Source organism: Rhinatrema bivittatum, chromosome 3 (genome assembly GCF_901001135.1).
Source record: "Rhinatrema bivittatum chromosome 3, aRhiBiv1.1, whole genome shotgun sequence".
In the NCBI taxonomy this organism is placed as follows: Eukaryota; Metazoa; Chordata; class Amphibia; order Gymnophiona; family Rhinatrematidae; genus Rhinatrema; species Rhinatrema bivittatum.
The window spans coordinates 452,089,494-452,114,526 of NC_042617.1; the positions used below are offsets into that span (position 1 = coordinate 452,089,494).

Sequence of the window (25,033 nt, forward strand, 5' to 3'; positions counted from 1 at the left end):
TAATTTATTGCTTTTACCTCCACAACTTGCCCTAACCTTTTTAAAATTTCGCTGTGCTAGTTGCCTTCTAGCAACAAATTCCACAGCTTGACTGTGCCGAGTGAAAAAATAAATACTTTCTACAATTTATTTTAAATCTGCTGGTTGCTAGTTTCCTGGGTCGTCCCCTTATGTTAGTATTTGAAAGAGTAACTAACAGTCTTTTATTTAACTGTGCCACCCCACTCATGATTTTCTATCATGTCCCCTCTCAGCCATTTCTTTTCTAAGCTGGAGCTCCAACCTGTTTAGCCATTCTTCATAAGCCATGCATCCCCTTTATCATTTTTTACTAAGTACCTTTTCTAGTTTTGTTATGACTGAGACGGGGCAATCAGAATTGCACATAATACTCCAGGTGCAGCAACACTGTGGATCAGTACAGAGGCATTATGATATTCTCCAATTTATTCTTCATTCCTCGTTTGAGTCGCGTTTACTTGCTTGATCTCTTTACTGGGTTTTCTTAATTATTTCTGCTTTGACAATGGTTATACTGAAGGGCTGCAGGGTAGGCTCTGTCCTGATATAGGATACCCTTTTCAGTTTTGGTCTCTCTCCATCTGCTGGACAGGAGGCTCAACCCACGGTCTGGACTGATCTGGGTACGTACAGGGAATTGCTTTTTCTGTCAACATTTGACTTGCCATGAAATTCCAGAGTTAGAAGAGGGGAAAATACCCATAATAAATTCTAGACTGAATAAATTCTAGACTAGCACTTTGCTGTCACTCTTCTGATGCTAGATCTCATAACATTTTACAAATGGAAAAAGAGAGAGTAGCACTGTGAAGTCAGTGGCTCCATTTTCTCTCTTGCTAGGCCCTACTTTGGTTCAGACAGCAAACTCTGGTATGAACAGGAAACCAAAATGTACACACCCTGAGCTGTTAAAGTAGGTTTTGTTTTTACAGTACACAGTTAATAGGAAAAAAAAAAAAGGCAGCCGACATGAGCTGAAGCCTGAAAGTAGTATTTCAGTCTGCCAGATCTACAAGTCAGCTTTGCTGAAATCCTCCCTGAAATTATGCAGCATTAAGGTTTAACATTTCAGGACTTTCAGAAAACTGAATTCTTAATGTTTTTGTTTTTTTTTTTTAATTTCCAGAGTTTATTTGGGATGCTGCAGTCCTAGAGACCCTCAAACCCACTGATGGGTATATATCAGAGTGTGCACATTTCAAATGCCAGCTAATCAAGTCTGTAAAATTGCAAAACATTACACCCCCCCGCCTCCCAAGTCATGCCTTGCAACGCCCTACCTTCTCATAGACACAAAATGGGAAAATCCTTTAGTACAGCAGGCCATTAATGAAAAATAGGGTGTGGAGAAGGTCTTTTAAATATATTAATTTAAAAAACAAAAGTTTCATTGCTGCTTTAAGCTAAATTGTGTTGCTCAGACCAATTATGCATGCTGGCTATAACTTTGCTCCCTCTCTAGCCCTCAAAGAGTACTGATGCTATCATATTAATAATGACAGAAGTGTACCTCTCTGCAGTGTGGAGTACAGGTACTGGATTGTTATCCTAGAAAACATCTTCAGATTTTAAGTCATTCATGATAAAACAAAATTGTCCGCTCCCAACAGCAAACAGTCATTATGACCCACTGGTATATAGGCACTTGCATTACTTATTAAAATATTTTTATGCTGCATATGCAACAGAATTTAGACAGTGGAAACAATCTGCAAAATGTACTTCTATGTAATATAATTCAAGATGTAGCTCAAAAACAGCTCAAGATGAACATCATAATACTCTGTATATAATCCATTAGTAATGTAATAATCAGCACACCTAAGACGACATTGAGATGCAATGCATATATTTCAGGGTGCATTCAGCCTCTTCAATCATGGTTCCTGTTCTTAACTCAAATAATCAATCCAAAAAAGAAAAACTTTAGTTTCTGATCAGATCAGGGACTTCATTTTATTTTTTGGATAAAATAAAATTGAATGGGTATCACAATACAGGTGATGGAATAAGGCAGGAAACATCTAACTCATGATCCCCGAGTTTCAAAAGCCAAACACCTGAACCCAAATTAATGAAGATTTACAATCTGACCTCAAATACTCATCTGTCATAAAATTAAGTGACTAGATACTTCTGGATCCTGCAAAACTACTGGGATCATCTACTTCATTTATTAAAGCGAGGATTAGTTACAGAACTATTTGATAACTCCTAATACAGAGCAAGGATTAGTTTTAGAGGAACACTGATCAAGTGGTGCAAAAAAGCAAAATTGCCTACCTTGTAATAGGTGTTATCCCAGGACAGCAGGATGTAGTCCTCACATATGGGTGACATCATTGATGGAGCCCTATTGCGGAAAACTCTGTCAAAGTTTCTAAAAACTTTTGACTGGCAGTCTAAGCCCACTGAGCATGCCCAGCATGCCATGATATTCTCTGCCACAAGGGTTTCCCTTCAGTCTCGAATGTAGCAATAAACTTTAGCAAAAATAAAATAATAAAACGTATCGGACCCAACTCCGCGTGGTGGCGGGTGGGTTTCGTGAGGACTACATCCTGCTGTCCTGGGATAACAATTTGGCTTTATCCCAGGACAAGCAGGATGCTAGTTCTCAAATATGGGTGATTAGCAAGTTAGAGGCTGAGTCATTTTGTAGTGAAGCAACACTGAAGTATTGTTGGTGAAAATGAGGCAGCCGAAGATCACAGCAGGTTGGATGTAGAAGGAGTTGGAGTTATAATGGAAACAAGTTCTTTAAGACAGATTGTCTGTAGGCTGAATCTTGTCATCCTTCTTTATCCAAACAGTAATGAGCTGCAAAGGTGTGAAGAGAACTCCATGTTGCTGCTTTACATATGTCAAGAATTGGCACTGAACGATAGTGTGCTACTGAGGTTGACATTGCTCTTACTGAATGCGCCTTTACTTGCCCTTGGAGAGGAAGGCCTGCTTTTTCATAGCAGAACTGTATGCAATCTGCTAGCCAGTTGGAGAGAGTGTGTTTGCCCACTGCTTTACCTGGTTTGTTTGGATCAAAAGATACAAAGAGTTGAGTGGATTTCCTGTGGACTGCAGTGCGGTCTAAGTAATATGCTAGCGCACGTTTACAGTCCAAGGTATGTAAGGCCCGTTCGCCTTGGTGAGAATGAGGCCTTGGAAAGAATGTGGGCAAACTATGGATTGGTTCAAGTGGAATTCCGTAACTACCATGGGGAGGAATTTTGGATGTGTCCGGAGTACCACTCTGTCATGTAGGAATTTTGTATAGGGTGAGTATGTGACAAGTACTTGTAACTCACTAACCCCCTTCTAGCTGATGTAATGGCTATAAGGAAGATAGTCTTCCATGTGAGAAATTTAGGATCAAAGGAAGTCATGGGTTCAAAAGGAGAACGCATGAGCCTTGTTAAGACCAGATTAAGGTCCCATTCTGTGACTGGTGGCCGAATTGGTGGTTTAAGGTGAGTTAAACCTCTCATAAACCTATTGACAAGAGGTTGTATGGATATTGGTGCATCTCCCAACTTGTTATGGTAAGCCGAGATTGCACTTAAGTGTACTCTTACAGATGAGGTTTGAAGACCAGAGTCTGAAAGATGGCATAAATAGTCTAATAGAGAAGTTGTGGGGCAGGAGAAAGGGTCAATGTTCTTTTGCGTGCACCACAAAGTAAACCTTTTCCATTTCGAAGAATAATTCTTTTGTGTTGAAGGTTTACGCGAAGCTATAAGCACTAGAGAGACATTGGTTGAAAGCTTGAGTGGTTGTAAAATCAAGCTTTCAACATCCACGCTGTCAGGGATAGGGACTGAAGGTTGGGATGGCGCAACCAACCCTGATCCTGAGTTATGAGAGTGGGAGCTACACCCAGACAAATTGGATCTCTGATCGAGAGGTCTAGAAGTATGGGAAACCATACTTGTCGAGACCAATACGGGGCTATGAGTATCATGGACCCCCTTGTCCTGTTGTAGCTTCACTAGAGTTTTGGTGATGAGCGGTATTGGAGGATACGCATATAGAAGGCCTGCGTTCCAAGGGTGAGCAAAGGCTCCCTTGGCTGGCTGGTGTTTCTGTCTGTGCAGAGCGCAGAACTTGCCACTTTGTGATTCAGACGTGATGCAAAGAGGTCTATTGTTGGTTGCCCCAACGTTGAAATATCCTGATCGCTACTAAGGGATCCAGGGACCACTCGTGTGGTTGGAACAGACGACTGAGGCGATCTGCAACTACGTTGTGGATGCCCGCTAGATAAGTTGCTCGTAGAAACATGGAATGTGTCAAGGCCCAATCCCAAATCTGTGCGGCTTCTTGACAAAGGAGATATGAGCCCGTACCTCTACTGTGTTGTCCGTTTGAATCAGAACAGTCTTGTGTGAAAGGTAGTCTTTGAACACATGCAGCGCATAACGTATAGCTCGAAGTTCCAGGAAATTGATTTGAAATGTTGCTTCCAGTTTTGTCCACGTACCCTGGGTCTGGAGATTGTCTATGTGAGCTCCCCAACCCAAGGTGGACGCATCTGTAGTTAAAGTTATCAATGGGACTGGTTGTTGGAAAGGTAGGCCCTTGCGCAAGTTGGCCTTGTTCGCCCACCATAGTAGAGATAAACGTAGCTGGTGGGTTACTTGAATTGGAGAGTATAGTGGTTGAATGGCTTGGATCCATTGTGACTTTAAAGTCCATTGGGTTATTCTCATGGCTAGTCTTGCCATAGGAGTGACATGAACTGTGGAGGCCATGTGGCCAGGTAAAGTTAGAAACTGATGAGCTGTTACTTGTTTCTTCAAGTGTAGCGAGTTCGCCAATGGGGAAAGTGTGTCTGCCCGATCCTCGGGTAGAAAAGCTTTTGAAAGTATGGTGTTCAATTCTGCTCCTATGAATTGAAGCAGGTGAGATGGAATTGGATGGGACTTTTGATAATTGATGAGAAAGCCCATGGAGTGAAGTAGAACAATTGTTCGACAGAGAAGCCAGAGCTCCTTGTTGAGATTGACTTCTGATGAGCCAGTCCTCTAGATAAGGGAAGACATGGACACTTTCCTTGCGTAAGTGTACTGCTATTACTGCCAGGCATTTCGTGAATACTCTGGGAGCTGAGGCAAGTCCGAATGGTAGTACTCTGTACTGGAAATGCTGATGACCCACCAGGAAACGCAGATACTTGCGATGAGGAGGGAATATTGGAATGTGAGTGTAAGCGTCATGTAGATCCAGAGAACAAAGCCAATCTCCTGTTTGAAGAAGTGGAAGCATGGTGCCTAGAGAAACCATCCTGAACTTTTCTTTCTTCAGAAATTTGTTGAGATTTCTGAGGTCTAGAATGGGACGTAGGCCTCCGGTTTTCTTTGGAATGAGGAAATAACGGGAGTAGAATCCTCTGCCCTGAGTCCGGGGCACCGGCTCTATGGCTCTGGCTCTCAAGGGTGGATAATTCTGCTTGTAGATGAATTATGTGATTTTCGCTTAGTGGAAGAGGTTTTTGAGGAGAATCTCTTGGAATTGAGACAAAATTGATCTGGTAACCTCGAGATATTATTGAGAGCACCCATTGGTCTGTTGTTATCTGTACCCAATGGTTGTAAACTCGGCCTCCTACTGGTAAATCCGGTTGTGGATTGTGGAGGTGGCTTTGGTCTCTGATGGTGGCCTCAAAAGCCTGCAGCCGGTCCCGTCTGCAGTGGAGGTTGAGACCTAGCAGCTCTAGGTTGTCTGGGCTGAGATCTTTGCTGTGGATGAGAAGATCTGCCCCTTGATGCTGGAGGGTAATAACGCCTCTGCCTGTAGAAAGGCCTTCAAGATTCCTTCCTTGGAGGACAGCGAGATGATGATGCACTAGAATCTTGCGGAACTGACGACAGTTGCCGCAAGGTTTCTGTATGTTCCTTCAACTGGACTACAGCATCCTGCACTTTTGAGCCAAAGAGGTTGTCCCCTATGCATGGCAAATCAACCAGTTTTTCCTGGACCTCAGGCCTGAGGTCAGAGGCCTTCAACAATGCCCAGCGACATGCACTTATTCCTGAGGCCGCTACTCTGGAAGCAGTTTCAAAATTGTCATAAGCGGCTCAGACTTCATGCTTTCCTGCTTCAAGCCCTTTGTGTAAGATGGCTTGAGCTGCCTCTTGGTACTGCTGTGTTAAGGAATTGGAAAGCTCTTGCATCTGTTTCCACAGATTCCTCTGGTATTGCATCATATATAGCTGATATGACGCAATCCTTGAATTGAGCATTACTCCCTGTTAGACTTTCCTGCCCAAGGAGTCCAGGAATCTGTGATCCTTCCCAGGAGGAGTGGAGGAATGAGGTCTTATTCTCTTAGACTTCTTTTGTGCAGATTCAACAACTGATTGATGTGGCAGTTGTGAGTTTTGGTATCCAGGGACATTTTGGTATGCAGGGACATTTTGCCTGGGGCCCCCGGACAGCCAGAATTAGCGTTGATTCAACTTCTTATGAACAGATTCGACGCAATCATCGGTACTTTACCACCGAAACCGATGTGCTGTAATTTTAACAGTACTTCGTCGACAGGGATGGCCAAGATTCTTTTGGAGGGTCCACGAACTGTAGGACTTCCAACGTTTGTTGCCTTGTGTCCTCTTCTGATACCAAAATAAATGGTATGGTGTCTGCCATATCCTTAACAAAATTAGTGAAGGATAAATCTTCCAGTGGGGATTTCTTCCTTCCGGAGGAGGAGAAGGGTCAGACATAAAACTCTCAGAAGAAGAATCCTTATGTCTGTCCTCCCAGGAATCATATAGGTCTTCTCGACATGGAGAAGTGGGAGAAGACCTTGGAGGCCGAAAAAGCCCTGAAGGACCTGGCTGAGGATCATCAAGTGGTATCCGTCCAAGGCCATCTTCATGTGGTTTAGCTGGAATCGGTTTCGGTGGTAAAGCACCGACAATTGCGTCGAATCTGTTCATAAGAAGTTGAAACAACGCTAATTCTGGCTGTCCAGGGGCCCCAGACACTGGAGTTGGCATCGACGGGACTGGTTCCGGCATTGGACCAGGCATCGGTGATGGTAGAGGCAATGGCATCGACGACAAATTCGGTGTCTGTGCAGGCAATGGCTTCGGTATTGGTACCGGCATCGGTGAGGGCACCGGTATAGATGTCGGTGAGGGCATCGATGGTCGATGGTCCTTCAATGCTTGGAGCACCGCTTGATGGATAAAATCTGTCAATTCCTCCGTGATAGCTGGTGCAGGCAGAGCAGCTACACATGGTGGCGGTGGAGGTGTTGTTGGTCCTTCCACAGGGCCCTGTGGAGGTTCGATGATCGGAGCATAGAGAGGAGGTGAAGGCCTCGGTGTCAAAGGCCTTGGTATTTCTTGAAGTTGAGGCCGTTTTGTGGTCGATTTCTCTGGAGAGAGAAGCGCCTCCTGGATCGATGGATGATGATGCCGATGCTTTGATCGATGTTCTGCCGCTGACCTCGTCGATGCTACGGATGGGGGTCAGCGATGATCCCCCGAGCCTTCCGGAGGACGTTTTTTTTGAGGATTAAACGCTTAGAAAACTCTGGCTGGAGACGATTGCGTGGACGTCAACAGGGAAGGCAAAAGTTGTAGATGGAATAAATGTTCCATCTTTTCGTGTCGGGCCTTTCGACCCTTCGTGGTCATCTCAGCGCACTTTGGACAGGATTTTACATCGTGCATTTGACCTAAACAAAGGACACACTCCAGGTGTAGATCTGTAATGCACATAGTCTGATTATAGTTGGGACATCTTTTAAATCCCGTGGCCATATTTTCCTCGACAGCCGTCGATGGAAATAAGAAGAAAAAATAGTTGTACTCGAGAGTAAATGAGAGAAAAAATTACTCACCGGCTGGTGGTAACACGGGAGACCCCAATATGGGAGAGAAAGAATTGTTTTTTAAGCTGATTTTTAGTCAGACAGTATGTGAGAAAACTCACCCAGGCTCCTGCTCCGTGATGCCAACAGCAGCGCAGAAAAACGAAGACTGAAGGGAGACCCCTGTGGCAGAGAATATCATGGCATGCTGGGCATGCTCAGTGGGCTCAGAGTGAATGTCAAAAGTTTCTAGAAACTTTGACAGAAAGTTTTCCAAAATAGGGCTCCATCAATGATGTCACTCATATGTGAGGGCTAGCATCCTGCTTGTCCTGGGGATAAGTACAATTTTCATTTTGTAAATGTTCTCACAAATAGACAGAAAAATTAACAAAATGTATTTTCAATAGGATTTAATGAAAGAATTTCAACAGAAAATAAAGAAAAAGGCAAAATGCACCAGTTTTAGAGTAGCTCAAGTAGTATCTTTTTAAATTACGTAAAATAAGAGGCTGAGTAAGATAACAAATGGAAAAAAATGGTCAAATATTCACCATGTTGGCCTGTTTCATCAAATTGACGCCCTTTAAATTCTATGCCAAAAATGTTGTAGAAGCAAGCAATTTCCATGAATTTGTCTGCACAGCCAAAGAACTTGCTATTATTTGCTCATGCTATTTACGTACAGATCCTATGGTAGCATCTTTTTCCGTAAGCCCCTGCTTGTGGCGAGCCATCATCTCTTTGATCTCCAGTTCTTTCATGATTTTCTCTTTCTCTAGGTCCGAATACTGCTCTTCAGCAATGGAGCGCGCAAGCTGCTCAGAGTCTGCTTTTGTCAGAGTAATCTCCAGCTGAGCAGCCAAGGAGTCTCTAAATTCACAAACAAAACATGTTGGTCTCATTAACTGGTAAAATGACAAGAAATCATGAAAACAGAAGAAATGAAAAGTTCAGAATAGCTCCCAACGAGAAATCTCTTGTAGAGATATTAATTTCATTAGATCAATATCACAAGCAGCTTGAAGTAACCATCAGATCTCCCCAGATGCTGGTAACAATCTTTGGTTATCCAAACTTCATTGTTTTTCATTTTCAGAAACAGAAGAGATGCAAACAATTTCTATTGTTATCAATGTTTCAGCCTATGATGAAAATGGTATGTGCTTATCCTTCAAAAAAAAACAAAAAAAAAACAAACATGATCAGGCATCTGCCTACTTAATTATGGACCCTCTGAAATATCATGTTCATATTTTGTACCATTGTTTTGGTAGTGGACTGTTTTGTGGTAGACCATTTAAAGGAACCAACATTGTCATGTTCTAGGTTTCTGGTAGTACAACTTTTAACATTTTGGGACATCAGTTCAGTGCTGTCCTGTAGCTGTTCCTTGTAAAGTGACTTATTCAGAAAGAACCCTTTAGCTTTTGTATATTATGTTGGAATGTACACTTGCCTGTTCAAGAATCTTGTTTATTGAATTTCTGGTTCTATAGTTTATCACAAAACATGATATTAATGAGTGGTTATCTAAGATCAGCAAACCAATGTTTGTTAGTTGTCCCTATGATCCAACAGGCACACCTAGGAGAAGTATGTGGGAGGGCTGTATCAGTTGCTAGTCCTATTCTGTGGAACACCTTGCCTCAGTCAATCCGTATGATAAATGATGTAAAATGTTTTTTTAAAAATCTAAAATCCTGACTATTTAAATAAGCATACAGTGAATATATGTTAGCAGAAAATCAATGAAGCAACCAGGAAAGCTATGAACAGGTGAAAGGTCAATGCTGCAAACTGAAAAGGGAAATGATGGATATGTCATTATTTTTTATTGTATTTTTATGTACACTATATTATTTACGTTTATGCTTGAATTATGAATGTAATTCTGTTAATCACTATGATCTTTGGAGCATGCGACTAATAAATAATTTAAAAATAATAAATAAATAGACCTGGTATCATCTCCTCTACTCTGTAGTCTACAAAATGTATACATTGAGCTGGACATAACCAAATCATGCAGAAGACCCAGCTCTGATTCCCAGTCCTGGCTTCTGCTCATCTAACTGGTAGGGTTTGTTGATGCTGCAGGAGGGAATCCCAGGATTGAAAGACAGCAAGACCTATAGGAAGGGTTCAGTAAGCCATGATTTATGGCTTAAATATAAACAACTTCACAAGCTAAAAAAATAAATTTCCTTATTATGAAAAAATCTACAATTTGTAATTCATATACTTTTAATTCAAATAAAAAAGCTCTTGCCTCTCATCTTGCAACTCTTGGATCTTCTGTTGCATTTCTTTGCAAATCTTGGCCCTCTCTTCACCTTCCTCTTTAAGTTCTCGAACTTGAGTCTTATACAGAGTCTACCAATAAAAAAATAAATATTCATACAGTGCCATACCACACACAATATCCAATTTTAGTGGAAAGCAAGCAAAATTTGAACATAAGAAAATAAAATGAGACTGATTACAAGCAAAATAGTATGGAGTTAGCATATACTTGAAAGAAAATTATGTATTGGATCCCACATTCAAAACTGTAATTGCACAAAAGAAAAAAAGTGCTCAGTTTAACTTCAGAATTATACTCAACTCAATCTTCATACTAAATATGTAGAGTTTTCAAAGAGAATCCCAAAAGACATGGGGTGAGGCCAACAATGTCTACATGTATAGTATTTATTTATTGAATCAATCATTTATATTTCGCAGAATCAAGTGTTAATTTTATTTACTTAAAAGAATTTCTATTCCATCTATAACAGAAAAAGTGCTAGGTGGATTACAACAGCAGTAAAAGTCAGCAGATAAGAGGGAGAACATAAAAAGCATGCATAAAAAAAAAATCTTACAAACATAAAAAACAGAAATGAGCCACAGTCAAACCCAGGTTTCTCCACACATGCTTTGTGGTCCTCCTAACTTCAGCAATGTCATGAAATAGAAGGGGGAGGGGGGGGTCACATCACATCTCTGCAATTACAAGGACTGAGTAAACAGCTGCACTTTCAATTTTCTTTCTTTTTTTTAAGTTAGATACGTTTATTTCAGAACTTAAGCTGTTGGGAAGCAGGTTCCACCAAGTAGGGCCTGCAACAGTAAAAACCCTATTCATAGTTTCTGCCAGGTGAGCCACTCTCAATGAAGGGACATCCATAAAATTCTTTCCAACAGATTGTAGAGAACGTGGTGGTTTGTACATTGTTTTAAAAGTAGTAACAAAAGGCTGCTAAATCACTACTAAGGGCTTTATGAATCAATATTAGAATTCTGAATTTAATGCGAGCTTAAAAGGATCAACCAGTAAAGAGAAGCAAGAATAGGAGATGTTAATATTCTAGCTGCTGCATTCTATACGGTTTATAATGGTCAATGGAAACAAACAAACCAAACTGGCATAATCCAAATAAGAAAGGACTACGGTTTGTAGCACTGTCATAAAGTCGTCAGGAGGTAGAAATGGTTTAAGATGTAACAAGTACAGTTTAAAAAAGCATTTTTTTAAATTTTTTTTTACATTTTTAACCTGGAGGCACATGGAAGGAGCAGAATGGAAGTTATGTACTTTTGAAACTGGGATATGACAATTATCAAAAGAAAATGATTGTGGGACATCTGCAAGAAGAAAGTGGCCTAAAATTAAATTTTCTGTTTTTGCAATGTTTAGACAAGCTTATTAACAGAAAGCCACTCCTTAACTGACTGCAAACACTAGGGCACTCTCATAAAAGCATCGTCAAACAGGTAGAGCATGGTACAGGGACACATAATACTGGATATCATCTGCATATAGATGGCACCCAACATCCAAACTAGCCAGCAATTTGCAAAGAGGTGAAATGTAAATATTGAAAGATAATGTGGAAAGAGCTGAGCCCAGTGGAACACCAGTTACTATTGGAACTGGAGAGGACAGAGAATCTCCCATGGCTATATGTATTATGTCCAATTTGATAGAAAGGAAGAAAACCATTGTAAAACACTAGCAGAAAGACCAAAGCTACTCAAACAGAGTAGAAGTATATTGCGAACCAAAGTATCAAAAACAGAGATGGCCAGAAGAACTATAAACCTTGTTCCAGCATCAAACCTTCTGCAAAAAACATCCATAGTGGATAACAAAAGGGTTTCTGTGTTATAAGAAGGCTGAAAGCTGAACTGAAATTAGTGCAGGTCATGATGAGTTTCCAAAAAACCTTGGAGCAGTTTCAGGATCACTTTTTCTCTATCTACTTAGTGAGTAAAAGAAGAGATGAAATTGGGTGATAATGATTAATAACAGATGGATCTAGAGTAGTATTATGGGTGACAGTTTCTTAAGAAGATGAACGGAAGTTTGTCTTAGTATAACTGGCAAGAACCCCTCTGACAAGGAGCAATTAATCAACTCAGTCAGAAAAGCACTTAGATCAGATCTCAGTTTTCATACCAGTGAAGATATACATCAGTAGGGCACATCATATTATTTAAAGAGGAAATGGGTCCACAAACTTCATCAGCAGAAACAAAACAAAAAAAAAAAAAATCCTGATCCCAGATTTCCAAGTCAGGGTCAATTGGCGATGTATTTGGTAAAATACTATTTGGGAACTAAGCATAAATATCCTCAATTTTGTCAGAAAATAAATGATAAAAGCATCATAACAAAGGATAAGCAATGGCAAGAGCAGATGAATCCTTACTAGTCAGTCACTATAATGTAAAATAATTCTTGAGGACAGTTAAGTAATGAGATAAGTTGAGATGCAAAATAATGGTTTTTGAACCTCTCAACCAGAGATCTAGAATCAGCAAGTGGAATCAAATACAAAAGCTTATGTGCCAAGGAGAGAGATTTATGCCAGCGGTGCTCTGCTCATTTCAACAGGCACTTAAGCCTTTTTATTACTTCTGGCAAAGGAAGTATGGACCTTACTATTAGATTTAATTGGTGCATGGGAATCCAATGTGTCCATGTTTCCTGCCATCAAGTTACAGTGGAAGTGATGACAAATATAGACATGATGGGTTAAATTAGGAAGGAACATGGTAAAAAGAGATTTTATATCCACATGTTTGAGCTTGGGACAAGCACAAGACCTAGCAAAGCCAGAACCTGATGTAGTAGGAAAATATAAACTAGCCCTTGGTTAAGCTATGGTCTGACCATGGGATAACCTCACAAGTGTAATCCTAAGATCCAACAGGACTCTACAAGTGATTAACAAACATTAAATCAAGGGTATGACTATGGCAATGCATTGGAACATTGATTTTTTGCTCCCAAGCCAAAGCAGACACTCCATTAATACAATCCTCACAGACAACATGTAGTGGAACCCTGACATTATGTAAATTAAAGACACCCAAAAAACTCAATTTTTCCAGCTCAATTTGCATTGGAATCCCCTCAAAATATAGCACTTCTCCTTAAGTACAATAGGGATATAGGACAATAATCCTTACACTGCAATAACTGCATGCTAGATTTCATGTGACTTATAGAAAATTACTAGGGGTATGCTCCTGTTTTAGAGGGCTCAACACATTTCTTTTCAATATTCTATAGTTGTAACTTCAGCATGAGAAAAGGAAAAAAGGAATTAGTGAACATGGTCTTGTTAAAATAAAAGAAAGTAATACATACTGAAAAATACTGTTCTGTTTCAAGCTGATCCTGAAGCTCTTTCATTTGTCCATCGGCATCCTGACGTTCTCTGCATGGGCAAACAAAACTTATGAAAACACATTCTCAAAGACATACAGACTTACATTAGTCTAATAAAAGGTATTACAATCTACCAAAAAAAAAATAGATAAAGTGACTCTGAAGGGAAAAACTTACTTGCGCAGCTCACTGTTTTGCTTTTCCAAGCTAAGCTTGATTTCTGTGAGATGGTTAACCTCTTGTTTCAATTGTTTTTCAGACATTTTCAACGTGTTCACTTGCTGCACTTGCATCTTCAGGTCATTCTGTGTGAGGCAGCGCTTCTGTGTTTCCTGCTCTATTTTCAATGTTAAGTTTTTAACCTAAAAAATGAATACATTTAGATTTTAACTTTTTTATTAGGAACACACAACAATCCTGAAGTGCAATGTTCCTTATGCTCCTCAGGCCAACAATACAGAACCAGCATGAAAATATTGAACAATTTTCTTCCCAAACAAGCTGAAATATTAAAAAAAAAAAATTGTCAAAGCCCATCCCCACCCCACTAATAAGTCTCCCTAAAGCTGCTATATCCATATAAAAAGAAGTGTAATAAAGCCAGTCTTAAGATTCTAGCTATGCTGGCTGCATTAAACAGTCCCAAGTCAGGTGAACCGGACCCAGCTTTTTTTTTTTTTTTTTAACTGATGCAAAGGGATTATAGGTCGAATACCATGCCATATAAACTTAAAGACCAATCTATCCATAATCCTAATGTCCTCTTTTAATAACTGTATGACAACAACTGAAGAACACATAACCATTTTGGAAACAAAACCATTTTATAAAGATTAATCTTTCCAGCCAGTGATGGGGCAATAACTTCCACAGCTCTAATTTAGCCTTAGAAACATTCATGAGAGGCTTAACATTAAAGATCTATCATTTGGGGTGGGGGGAGGTTATCAGGTGCTGAACCCCTAGATAAGTAAAGGCCCCATTGATTCACTTTAAAGAAACTCTCCCTCCCATAACTGCTCAGATTGCCTTGAAATAGCCATTGTTTCAGATTTGTCCAAGTTCAATTTAAGACCTGAAAATTTCTCAAATTATTCAATAGTCTTTATCAAACAAGGGAGTGATCTCCTAGGACTGGTCAGCTAAACTAAGATATCAACAGCAAAGGTTGCAATTTGAAAAATGAAGACCCATCTCCCCCACCAAGAAATTCCCTCTATCTCCTCACCCAACTGAACCCTCCACAACAATGGTTCTAAGACAAGAAAAACAAGAGGAGAAAGCAGGCCTCCCTGTCTAGTGCCTCTCCTCAAGTTAAATTCCTTCAACACTTCCCCACCAAAACTGCTGATCTAGAACTGGCATATAACCACCTTACTACCTGCAGAAAGTAGCCAGGGATACTGAACCAGCCTAACAAATGGAACGGCTAGTTCCATTCTGCTCTGAGGAAAGTCTTTTTGGCATCACAGCTTACCAAGAGAGAAAACAAACCTAAGTTCCTAGCTGCCTTTATTGTGGCCAGAGCGGTTCTTAGGTTAGTAACTAACAGTGCCGCACAAAACCCACCCGCTGTTCCATTATCAAAATAGGTAGGATCAGTGCCAACAAATCCACCTTAACTTTTGCTTTTAACTTTACGTCAAAATTCAACAACAAAATAGGTCTAATTTGATTCTGGTAGAGTGGGATCCCTTCTTTGTTTGCATATGATTTATCAATGCCGTATCCATAACAGATGAGAAGGACCCCTTATCTACCACTGCCTCATATAAAGATTTCATACAAGGGGTGACTGACTAGCATTATCGTACAGAACTGTGCACCAAGCCCACATGGACCACGTGCTTTGAACAGTTTTGCCTGCAAAATACCCAAGCAGATCTTCTATGTAGTCAAAGGGGCATTTAAGTCTATTTAACTGATCCAGGGTTATTTGAGGCATTTTCACTCCATCTAGAAATAAAGTATGTGCACAACAATCTGAGTTTTTGGAAATGTTATAAAACTCAAGAAACATTTTTGTCATATCCTTATTAGTGTTATAATTTTTCCCTGCCTTATTTTTTAGGATTGCAAAATACTTAGATCCTGTCCAAGTTTTAACAAACGATGCTAATAGTTCCCAAATTTGTTCCCAAATTTATCCAAATTATAATGATAATATAACAGATTTCTTGGCTCTGGTATATGAGATCATTCAAGGCAACCTGTGTTACAAGAAACGTCTATTTTCAACTGTGTTCTTATGCACTAAAAACTTCTTGTCCCTATCAATTTCTCTACAGCCTATATAATCTCTTATCCATGTCCTCCTTCCTTTTAGCGGTAAATGCAATAATTTCTCCTCTCATAATAGCTTTCACCATTTCCCAAAAAACGACTGGAGTATCCAAGGCGGCCCTGTTATTCTCTAAAAAGAGTGACCATTTAGTACATAAATATTCATGGAGCGTGTTTTCTTTGGCTAAATAAGAAGTAAAATTTCCAAGAATCATTCCTGGCATATCTCCATACCAATCTAAAATAACCCACACAGGAGCATGATCAGAAATATCTATAGTCCCAATATCATTTGCATTCACTTTAGAAAAACAACATCTGGAAACCAAAATACAATTAATTCCAGTGAAGATGGTGTGAGCTCAGGACAGATGTGTGAAATCTTTTTCACAAGATGTAACTTTCTTCATGAATCTAAAAGATTTAAATATTTATACATGTAGGAAATATCCTTAGTTTTGCTAATTCTATCACACCACATGGAGGTTGTTTTCTCTAATGCGGGGTCATACATACAATTATAATCCTTTTCCATTATAATGGGAGTACTACAAAACTAATCCCTAAATTCATCATTCTGCTATATTTATAGCAGAATGTTTTGTGGAAAAAAAAAGGGGCGAGGGGTGATAGTTGGCAGCTAGCTGAATCGCAGCAGTGCAGTTTCACCCACACCACACACTATCACCCTCCATAGCACCACGGGAAAAGGTGTAGTTATTTCCTGCGGTTCTGCTGGCGATAATGTGAAAAACATTATTGCCCGCAGCACTGCCGGGAGCTAATTCCGCCCAAACCCCGCCCTCACTCCTCCCCCTTCCCCTAATTTTAATAATACCGCCATAATGTGGCCAGTACTGCACGCAATACTAGCACATTGCACAATAAAGAATGACTCTGTGAATTAGCAATCTCATCATACCCCCAAAAATAGAATGCTCATGGTTATTTGGGGCATACATATTACATAAAAATATAGGGTTCCCAAGCAGCCCTGCCTCCAATATCAAAAACCTCACACCAATGTCCTGAGTAACATTTTGGACCAGTAATGATACAAATTTATGAATGAAAATCACATCAGCTTTTTTTTTTTTTACATTGGCAGTAGCATACCATCTCTCCCCTACCCACCACCTTCTCAGCTTTTTAGGTTCTACATCATTAAGCTATGTTTCCTTCAGCATTGCAATACCCACATTCTGTTTTTTTCAGGCTTTATCTTTTGACACTTAACCAGAGAATAGATGCCCTCAACATTCCAAGAATACACTCTTAAATCTTTATTGCCCATTATAGAATCTTGTAGCCATAAACACCAGACACTAATGTTAAAAAAAAAAAATGAACAGATCAAGACCCCTCCATTTCTCTCCCCAGCCTAGGTCTCTTCCTCATTCCACAACGGCTCCCCTAAACAGTCACCTCCCTTCATAATAACCACCCATTTATTGCAAAGAAGCAACAAACCTCTCCCCAAACCCCCCTTACAACCCCCTCCCCCATAACACACCCAATAACCTCCCAGCCTATATCCTCTATTCCTCATCCTTCTTGTCATCCTTCCACTTCCACGATTTTGAACCCCAAGTCAACATGCCAGTTCCAAAAAATAGACATTGAAGCTTTCAGAAAATAGCTATGCATCAACTAGAAGTGTGCTGAGAGGTTATATTCCGTGAAAATCCACGGGCACTAGCCCTAGAGAAATATAGTAAAACCTCACATCATCAAGAACAAGCCAACAAGCAAAGCCAAGAACTGGGAAACAAAAACAGCTGTTCTCTTCCAAGCCCAGGTTCAACCAAACAGTGCATCAGAAAAAAAGATTGAAAAAAGGTTTGCTTTTATGCACTCATATCCACACCTCCTCGGTATAACTCTCTTCATAGTTGTGAAGCCATGGGTGAAAAGCCCAGACCCCTTAAAAAAGATCTGCATCACAGCTCAAGTTTTGGAAGACGCTACAGCCTCCTGCTCCAGCTGCTTAATAAAGGCTTGAGTCTCTGCCAGTGTGTGAAACCATTTAACAGAGTCCTCATAACTAACTCATAGCTTGGCTGGATAAAGCAAACAGCTTTGAACATTCGAACTGTGCAGCTTAGCACAGACAGGTAAAAACTCAGGTCTCTTTGCTAATACTTTCACTGAGTAATCTTGGAAAACTAGCATTCTTTTCTGGCAAAACATAGATGTTTTCTCTTCTTAATGCTTGCAGATTAGTTGTTTTGTTTGGGGAAATTGAGCACAAGTGCAATCACCACACATGGGGGCCGATGTAATAAGATGCGTGTTGAAAACGGGCGTTTGTATTGAGCTCACATTTTCCTATATCAAATACGGCCACATTCCCTGGGCATACGATGCAGTATTTAAATGAGGGGTTGCGTAAAAAAGGATGCACTAGGGGAGAATTGTATGTCCCTAGCGCTGAAATGCATCTGGCGCTCACTACGAGTGTCCATTTTCATCCCGCTGCTTCTGGCCGATTTTGCTGAGGTTGCTGAAGACACCCATAGCTAAGCGCCCCTTGCTATGAGTGTCTAAATTGTATGTCCAGAAGAATTTTATTACATTTTAAATCAGGCCAACAATCACTTATTTTGCAACACTGCAAGCAGTAAATGTAAATGTCACAACGTACTAAGTAGGAGGAACCACAGAAGACTGTATTTTTACTCGCAGAATGTCTTTACGTCACGTCCAGGGCTGGAGTTAAATTTACCACGTTAAAAAGCATGCATTAGGCCCCCAGCGATTTTCTGCATCGGGGGGTAATAGCTAATAGCTTCATTTCAATGAAATTTACACATGATGGGTGCTATCGACTATGCCTTTGTTTGGACGCGCTAATCTCTTTATTGCATCAGGTGCTAGTTTAGCACATCCAAAATGTGTGTCCATCCATGTGTAAACCTGTGCGCTAGGCTGAGCACACTTTATTGCATCGGCCCCATGTTCATTTTTCCATGGCACCCCTTGGGCCAGCCTATTTGTTTGCTCAAATCTCCAGCAAGTTCAAGGAGATCCATGATTTGAGAAACCCCTGAAGTGTGGGCTCCACAACACTTTCCCTGATTCCAGCGAAGCACAAAATATTTCTCCAAGATCTGTAATCAAGATCTTCAATCTTTTCTTCATGTTTCAACAGTTTCACCAGCCCTATCAACGTGTGTGCATCTCATCATGCAGGTCTGAAATCCTTTGCTCCATTTATGATACTCATTTATCAAAAGAGGCCAGACACTTATAAAAACATACGATTTTGCCATACTAGGTCAGACCAAAGGTCAATAAAGCTCTGGTATCCTATTTTCCAACAATGGCCAATCCAGGTCACAAGTACCTGACAGGATCCAAAAAAGGCTGACAGTTTCCATGCTGCTTAACTCATGCTGCTTAACCCAGTTCTTTCAGGAACTTATTCAAACCAAACTACACCAATAGTATTTATCACATCCTCCAGCAACAAATTCCAGAATTTAATTATGCATTAAATAAAAAAACATATTTTCTCCTATTTGCATGTCCCCTAGTCTTTATACTGTTTGAAAATGTAAATAACCGAGTATTTACTCGTTCCACTCCATTCGTTATTTTATGGATCTTTAATATATCTCCCACTCAGCCGTCTCTTCACCCTAGTTTTCACCCTAATCTTTGCCCTAATCTCTTTAGCCTTTCCTCATTGGGAAAATGTTCCACCCCCTTTATCATTTTGGTCGTCCTTCTCTGTAACTTTTCTAATTCTGCTATATCTTAATACAACTTATTAAATTGGGTCCAGGACTAACACCACTGCAGATGTTAATTCAGTGATAGTTGCCTTGGTTAACACAGCTGAGTCGGTGTCATCGCCGCTGTCAGCCATCTTAGGATCTAATGGCTTTCCCTGTTTCTTCCTTTTTTTTTTTTTTTAATTGTTCGAGTTCTCATATCACCTTCCTAGACAAGTTATAAGTGCTAAAAGGGAATCCCATCATTAATAAGTCACTATGATGTTTCAAATGCCCCAAAATGTGAAAAATGAGGCAGATGTGAGGGGATGGCACCCAGCTCAGCAAAGAAATGCATCCTTCTCCATTCACCGCATGATACGACCTCAAAATTAATACATTTATTCAGAATGTAACAAACTGCTGCAAACTTAGATTTATTAAATCCTGCTGGCAAAGTCTTTGTCAGTAAAAATAAGTAATACCCTTTGATCACATAAAACTGTATTTTCAATATGAACGTAACAAGATTTGTAACGCATCCAAAACTGTGACAAATCTCCAAACAAGATATTTTTACAAATACAATACAGCAAAACATTAAAAAATAATGAAATTTACATAAGAACATAAGAACATGCCATGCTGGGTCAGACCAAGGGTCCATCAAACCCAGCATCCTGTTTCCAACAGAGGCCAAACCAGGCCACAAGAATCTGGCAATTACCCAAACACTAAGAAGATCCCATGCTACTGATGCAATTAATAGCAGTGGCTATTCCCTAAGTAAACTTGATTAATAGCAGTTAATGGACTTCTCCTCCAAGAACTTATCCAAACCCTTTTTGAACCCAGCTACACTAACTGCACTAACCACATCCTCTGGCAACAAATTCCAGAGCTTTATTGTGTGTTGAGTGAAAAAGAACGTTTTCTCTGATTAGTCTTAAATGTGCTACTTGATAACTTCATGGAATGCCCCCTAGTCCTTCTATTATCCGAAAGAGTAAATTACTGATTCACATCTACCCGTTCTACACCTCTCATGATCTTAAAGACCTCTATCATATCCCCCTTCAGCCATCTCTTCTCCAAGCTGACAACCCTAACCTCTTCAGCCTTTCCTCATAGGGGAGCTGTTCCATCCCCTTTATCATTTTGGTTGCCCTTCTCTGTACCTTCTCCATCGCAATTATATCTTTTTTGAGATGCGGTGACCAGAATTGTACACAGAATTCAAGGTGCAGTCTCACCATGGAGCGATAGAGGCATTATGATATTTTCTGTTTATTAACCATTCCCTTCCTAATAATTCCTAACATTCTGTTTGCTTTTTTGACTGCTGCAGCACACTGAGCCGACGATTTTAAAGTATTATCCACTATGATGCCTAGATCTTTTTCCTGGATAATAGCTCCTAATATGGAACCTAACATTGTGTAACTACAGCAAGGATTATTTTTCCCTCCTATATGCAACACCTTCCACTTGTCCACATTAAATTTCATCTGCCCTTTGGATGCCTAAATCTTCCAGTCTTGCAAGGTCCTCCTACAATGTGTCACAATCCACTTGTGATTTAACTACTCTGAATAATTTTGTATCATCTGCAATAAGCATATCCTAGAGGTAAGGTAGTAGGGGGATATGATAAACATTCAATTACCTTAAACATGAAACAGGACATGTACTACAGCAACGATGATGAAACTGTTAGCATAAGTGTCCAATGTGGTCAATTCTTTTGGCAGTCCAGACAACTCTCAACTGAATAAAATGTCCTATAAGTGCTAACAATAGAGAACTACAAGTTGCCTTACAAGTGCTAACAATGCAAAATTATAAGGTTTATAGGTGACATTGGCACCTACAAATCTTGTAATCCTCAACTGTTAGCAATGTAAAGGCCTTACTAAGCTTTACTCCCACAGATAGAGAATGTAGAAAAAAAAACACCTTAGTAAATTAGGCTGTAAGTCAGCTGAATGCTGAAAGGTTCTTCATCATGGTGTATTGAGCACCATTAACTAATGATTTCTGTTACACATTCAGTTCTTCCTTGTACTGACCTATCTGCATTCACCATGCATAATGCGGTACATACCATCACCTCCACAGAAAAACATGCTGCAATAGCAGAGGTGGTGAAGACCAGTATATTAACAGATTTTGGGCATTCTTGGGATTCGTATGGATAGCAGTGGTAGGAAAAAAGTTGAAGGATCAGGTTAAAAAAATAATAGAGATGGGAAAAGGGGAACTGGTGTTGGGTTGCCTAAGAGTTATTATATACTTTTCTAATCAATGTGGAAGAATCTTAACTGGACAGACCTTGATCTTTTTCTGCCTTCATTTACTATACTACTTTGTAACACTACTCTATGTGACCTGCTCTTTGTAAAATTCCATGCATAATATTAGAATAAATGTGTTCATGTGCCATACACTTGCAGTGGTAATGCCAGTATTAGTGCTTACATCTTCATTGAGCTTCTCTTTCCGCTTAAGCAGTTCATCTATTTTCTGATGTGCCTGTTTGAGATCACAGTCCAACATAGATCGCTGCTTCTCAGCTTCCAACAGGTTGTTTTCTACTCTCTGCTTAGAAATTCTTTCCTCATGTAGCTTCTTCTCCATATCTGTGGAATAACAGATTTTGAATTATCATTTTTTGCTAGATCAACAAAGAATGTTCATATTCAGGAGGTTAGATAAATTTCACAGGTGCAAAAGGAATACTAACTTATCAAACACCCAGAAAATGAGAAAAGCTCTTCAGTATATCCAGCCCTGTGTGTCATGAAAATGTCAGAAATCCTGTAATTCAACTTGATGGTAACTGCTGTGCTAAACTCTGTGGACATTTTCCTAATACAGATCAATTTCTCTGTATTTTTGTTTTAGCAAATATTTTAAGCTAATCATATTTTCATATTGCCTGATTATCATAAGGCTTCATGGATGGTGGATTGAGTTATGGTCAATAGCAATAAAGATTATAAATAAGTCAGATCATGGATTTTAGGTCAAAGAAAACTTCACAATCTTGTAAAATATCAGTGGCTACCAAAGTGGGAAGAAAAAATGCAGTTTTGCATTGTTCCTTGTCTGAGGAAAAATTTGCTTTTACTTGATAATTTCAGACCAGTCCAGATGCCTAGGTTATGCTCCCAACCAGTAGAAGACAGAGAGCAACGGGAACTGACATCACACATTATAAGGGCCCGTGCTGTGCTCAGCTTGCCAGTATTCTTTACAATTAACTAAAAAAAAAAATTGGTTGCTTCTGAGGAACCAACAAGAAGAAATATAACAAATAAAAAGGGAACTTTGTGGGAGAAATCCAAAACAGATCACTCACTTGAACAAAGAATTCCATGGTTCTGCCCTTCCTGACAAACTCTCTGACTTCCCAGCGATAGCCAGAAATAACCTATCTCCTTCCAGAATCAGAATAAAAATCAAAGGCAGCCAGGAAGGGTTCTAGACTGGTTTGGAGAGATACAAGGACAGTAAATTATCAGGTAAGAGAAAATTCCATTTTCCTTGTCATCCAGCCAGACCAGTCCAGATGCCTGGAAAGTACCCAAGATATCCCTGTTACAGGTGGGACTGCCAACCCTGTCTTCAGGAAGCTAGTGTCAAAGACTGCCTCCCCTCTGGCCAGGATGCCAAGCCAATAATACTTAGAAAAAGACTGGGCCTGAGCACTTTCATTGTGCATTTTGGGAACCTGCAGAATTGGTAGCACCTTCATCTTTACCACCTCCTCTTTTATTGGAACAAAAGGAATGGAAACTACCATAAGGCCAAGACCGCTAACCTCCTGTAGTCCTAAATGATTTACCATGCCTTGAATCATGATACTGACTTCTAGTGGAGGTGGATCTGGTAGCCCCCTTGGGCTTATCTTCTGGCAATTACAGAGTCTTAGACTCACCCAGAGATTTTACAAACTTTTCCAAACAAAAGTTTTTCTGACCAACTGAGAAAAATAGAATCAGCTAACCAATTACACAGCCAAAATAAGCGTTGCACTGCTACAATAGAGGAAAACCAAATCATAGGATATGTCTGCTAAAAAGCTGAACCCGGCTCTATCTGAGAAGCCTCCTCCAGAACTGACTCTATGTCTTCTAAGCAACTTTCCTGGATAAGCTGCATTTAGTGCAGATTAGTCCTTGCCACGATGCTGTTGCAAACAGTTGCTTTAAAGCCATGCCAGTCGCCTCAAATGCTTGCCTAGATACAGATTCAATTTTTCTATTCTGCACATCTTTGAGAGAAACATCCCTTTCTACTGGGATAGTTGTCCTCCTGGTAACAACACAAACAAGTGCATCTACTTAGAAGCTCTAAGATTCTCCCTTTCCTGTTCATTTAAAGCATAAAGCTTGGCCAAAGCCTTATTGTCCTTGAAATTCATTTGTGGAGAGGCCCATTTGACTGAAATAAATTCCCTAATTGAATGATGGAGCAGAAAAGCATTGGGCGGTTTCCTTAAATCCACCATAATGGGGTCCTCAGCAACCTTTTCTTCTGTAATATGTAAAACCTTCAAGGATTGCAAAATCAAAGAAGGGAGCTCTTCCTTATGAATAAGCTTGACCATGGGGAATTCACCTTCCTCTATAAGAGAGTACTCCCCTCTTCCAGCTCCCCCATTTCTATCTTTAGGGCCCTTGAAATCCAACAGGGAAATATCCGACCTGGAGAAATCCTCATCTTCCATATTATCATGTTCTCTCCTTTTTGACCTTTTTTTTTCTCCACTGGGAAACTAACCCATGCAGAAAGCCTTCAGAAGGCATTTTAAAAGTTCTACGAGTATAATGAGTTGAGACTTGTTCCTATCCAAAAGGAACAGTCCAAATGTGCCGAGAACTCTAGCACCTGAAACCTCAGAAAGACCTACCACAGTGGCAAAATCTGTGGGAAAGAGCGGTGGAGGCCCAGATTCTAAGGAGCTCCCCTTCCCACAGTTTCAAAATGGCTACCAAAACAATCATGGTAAAAATCCCACCAGCGGAAATGGCTTGTCCTGACAGCCCTTCTGAACTGATTCACCCACTGGCAGCACTTCTCTCCTATGCCCTCTCTCCAGAAGGTCAGCACAGTTCTTGCAGCATGGCCCCCACCCCCAAAATGACCCAGTGCATTCCACTTGCATCGCAGACTCTCTCTTCCCACACTTTCCCTGAACCACTGTAGCCTCCCTCAGAAATCAAGAGTAACTGCAGGCAAAACTCACCAGGTCCCACTGTCCAGCTGAAATGCTAAGTCTCCACCACATTAAAAAGGAAACATTTTTTTTAATTTTATTGATTGGATATGAAACAGCTCAACTGGCGAAAGGGGTAAGAAAGAGAGTTTAGTAAGAAGGAAGAAGGGAAAAGAAGAAAACTAAGGTCAAATATCACAAGCCAGTTTCTTAGAAACCCTCTGCCATCAGGCAATGTTCCACTGGGGAAAGGAACATTGGTTTTTACCTAATTTTCGTTCCTGTAATACCACAGATCATTCCAGACCAGT

The 25,033-nt window shown here is 40.2% G+C and overlaps 1 protein-coding gene across 10 annotated transcripts in view; it reads right to left on the reverse strand.

Annotated features, from left to right (window-relative positions):
* Window positions 1-25,033, reverse strand: part of ROCK2 (Rho associated coiled-coil containing protein kinase 2) — a 442,704-nt gene that overhangs the window by 103,333 nt on the left and 314,338 nt on the right. For all 10 annotated transcript variants that reach the window (XR_003855695.1, XM_029595904.1, XM_029595908.1 and 7 more), the window contains 5 exons: window positions 21,980-22,140; window positions 13,680-13,864; window positions 13,482-13,551; window positions 10,113-10,216; window positions 8,527-8,713 (listed from right to left, as the gene is read on the reverse strand). Coding sequence is in view for 9 of the 10 variants with exons in the window: in XM_029595904.1 (XP_029451764.1) it covers window positions 8,527-8,713; window positions 10,113-10,216; window positions 13,482-13,551; window positions 13,680-13,864; window positions 21,980-22,140 (707 nt within the window). In the remaining variant the exon portion in view is untranslated. The remainder of the gene's footprint in view (window positions 1-8,526; window positions 8,714-10,112; window positions 10,217-13,481; window positions 13,552-13,679; window positions 13,865-21,979; window positions 22,141-25,033) is intronic.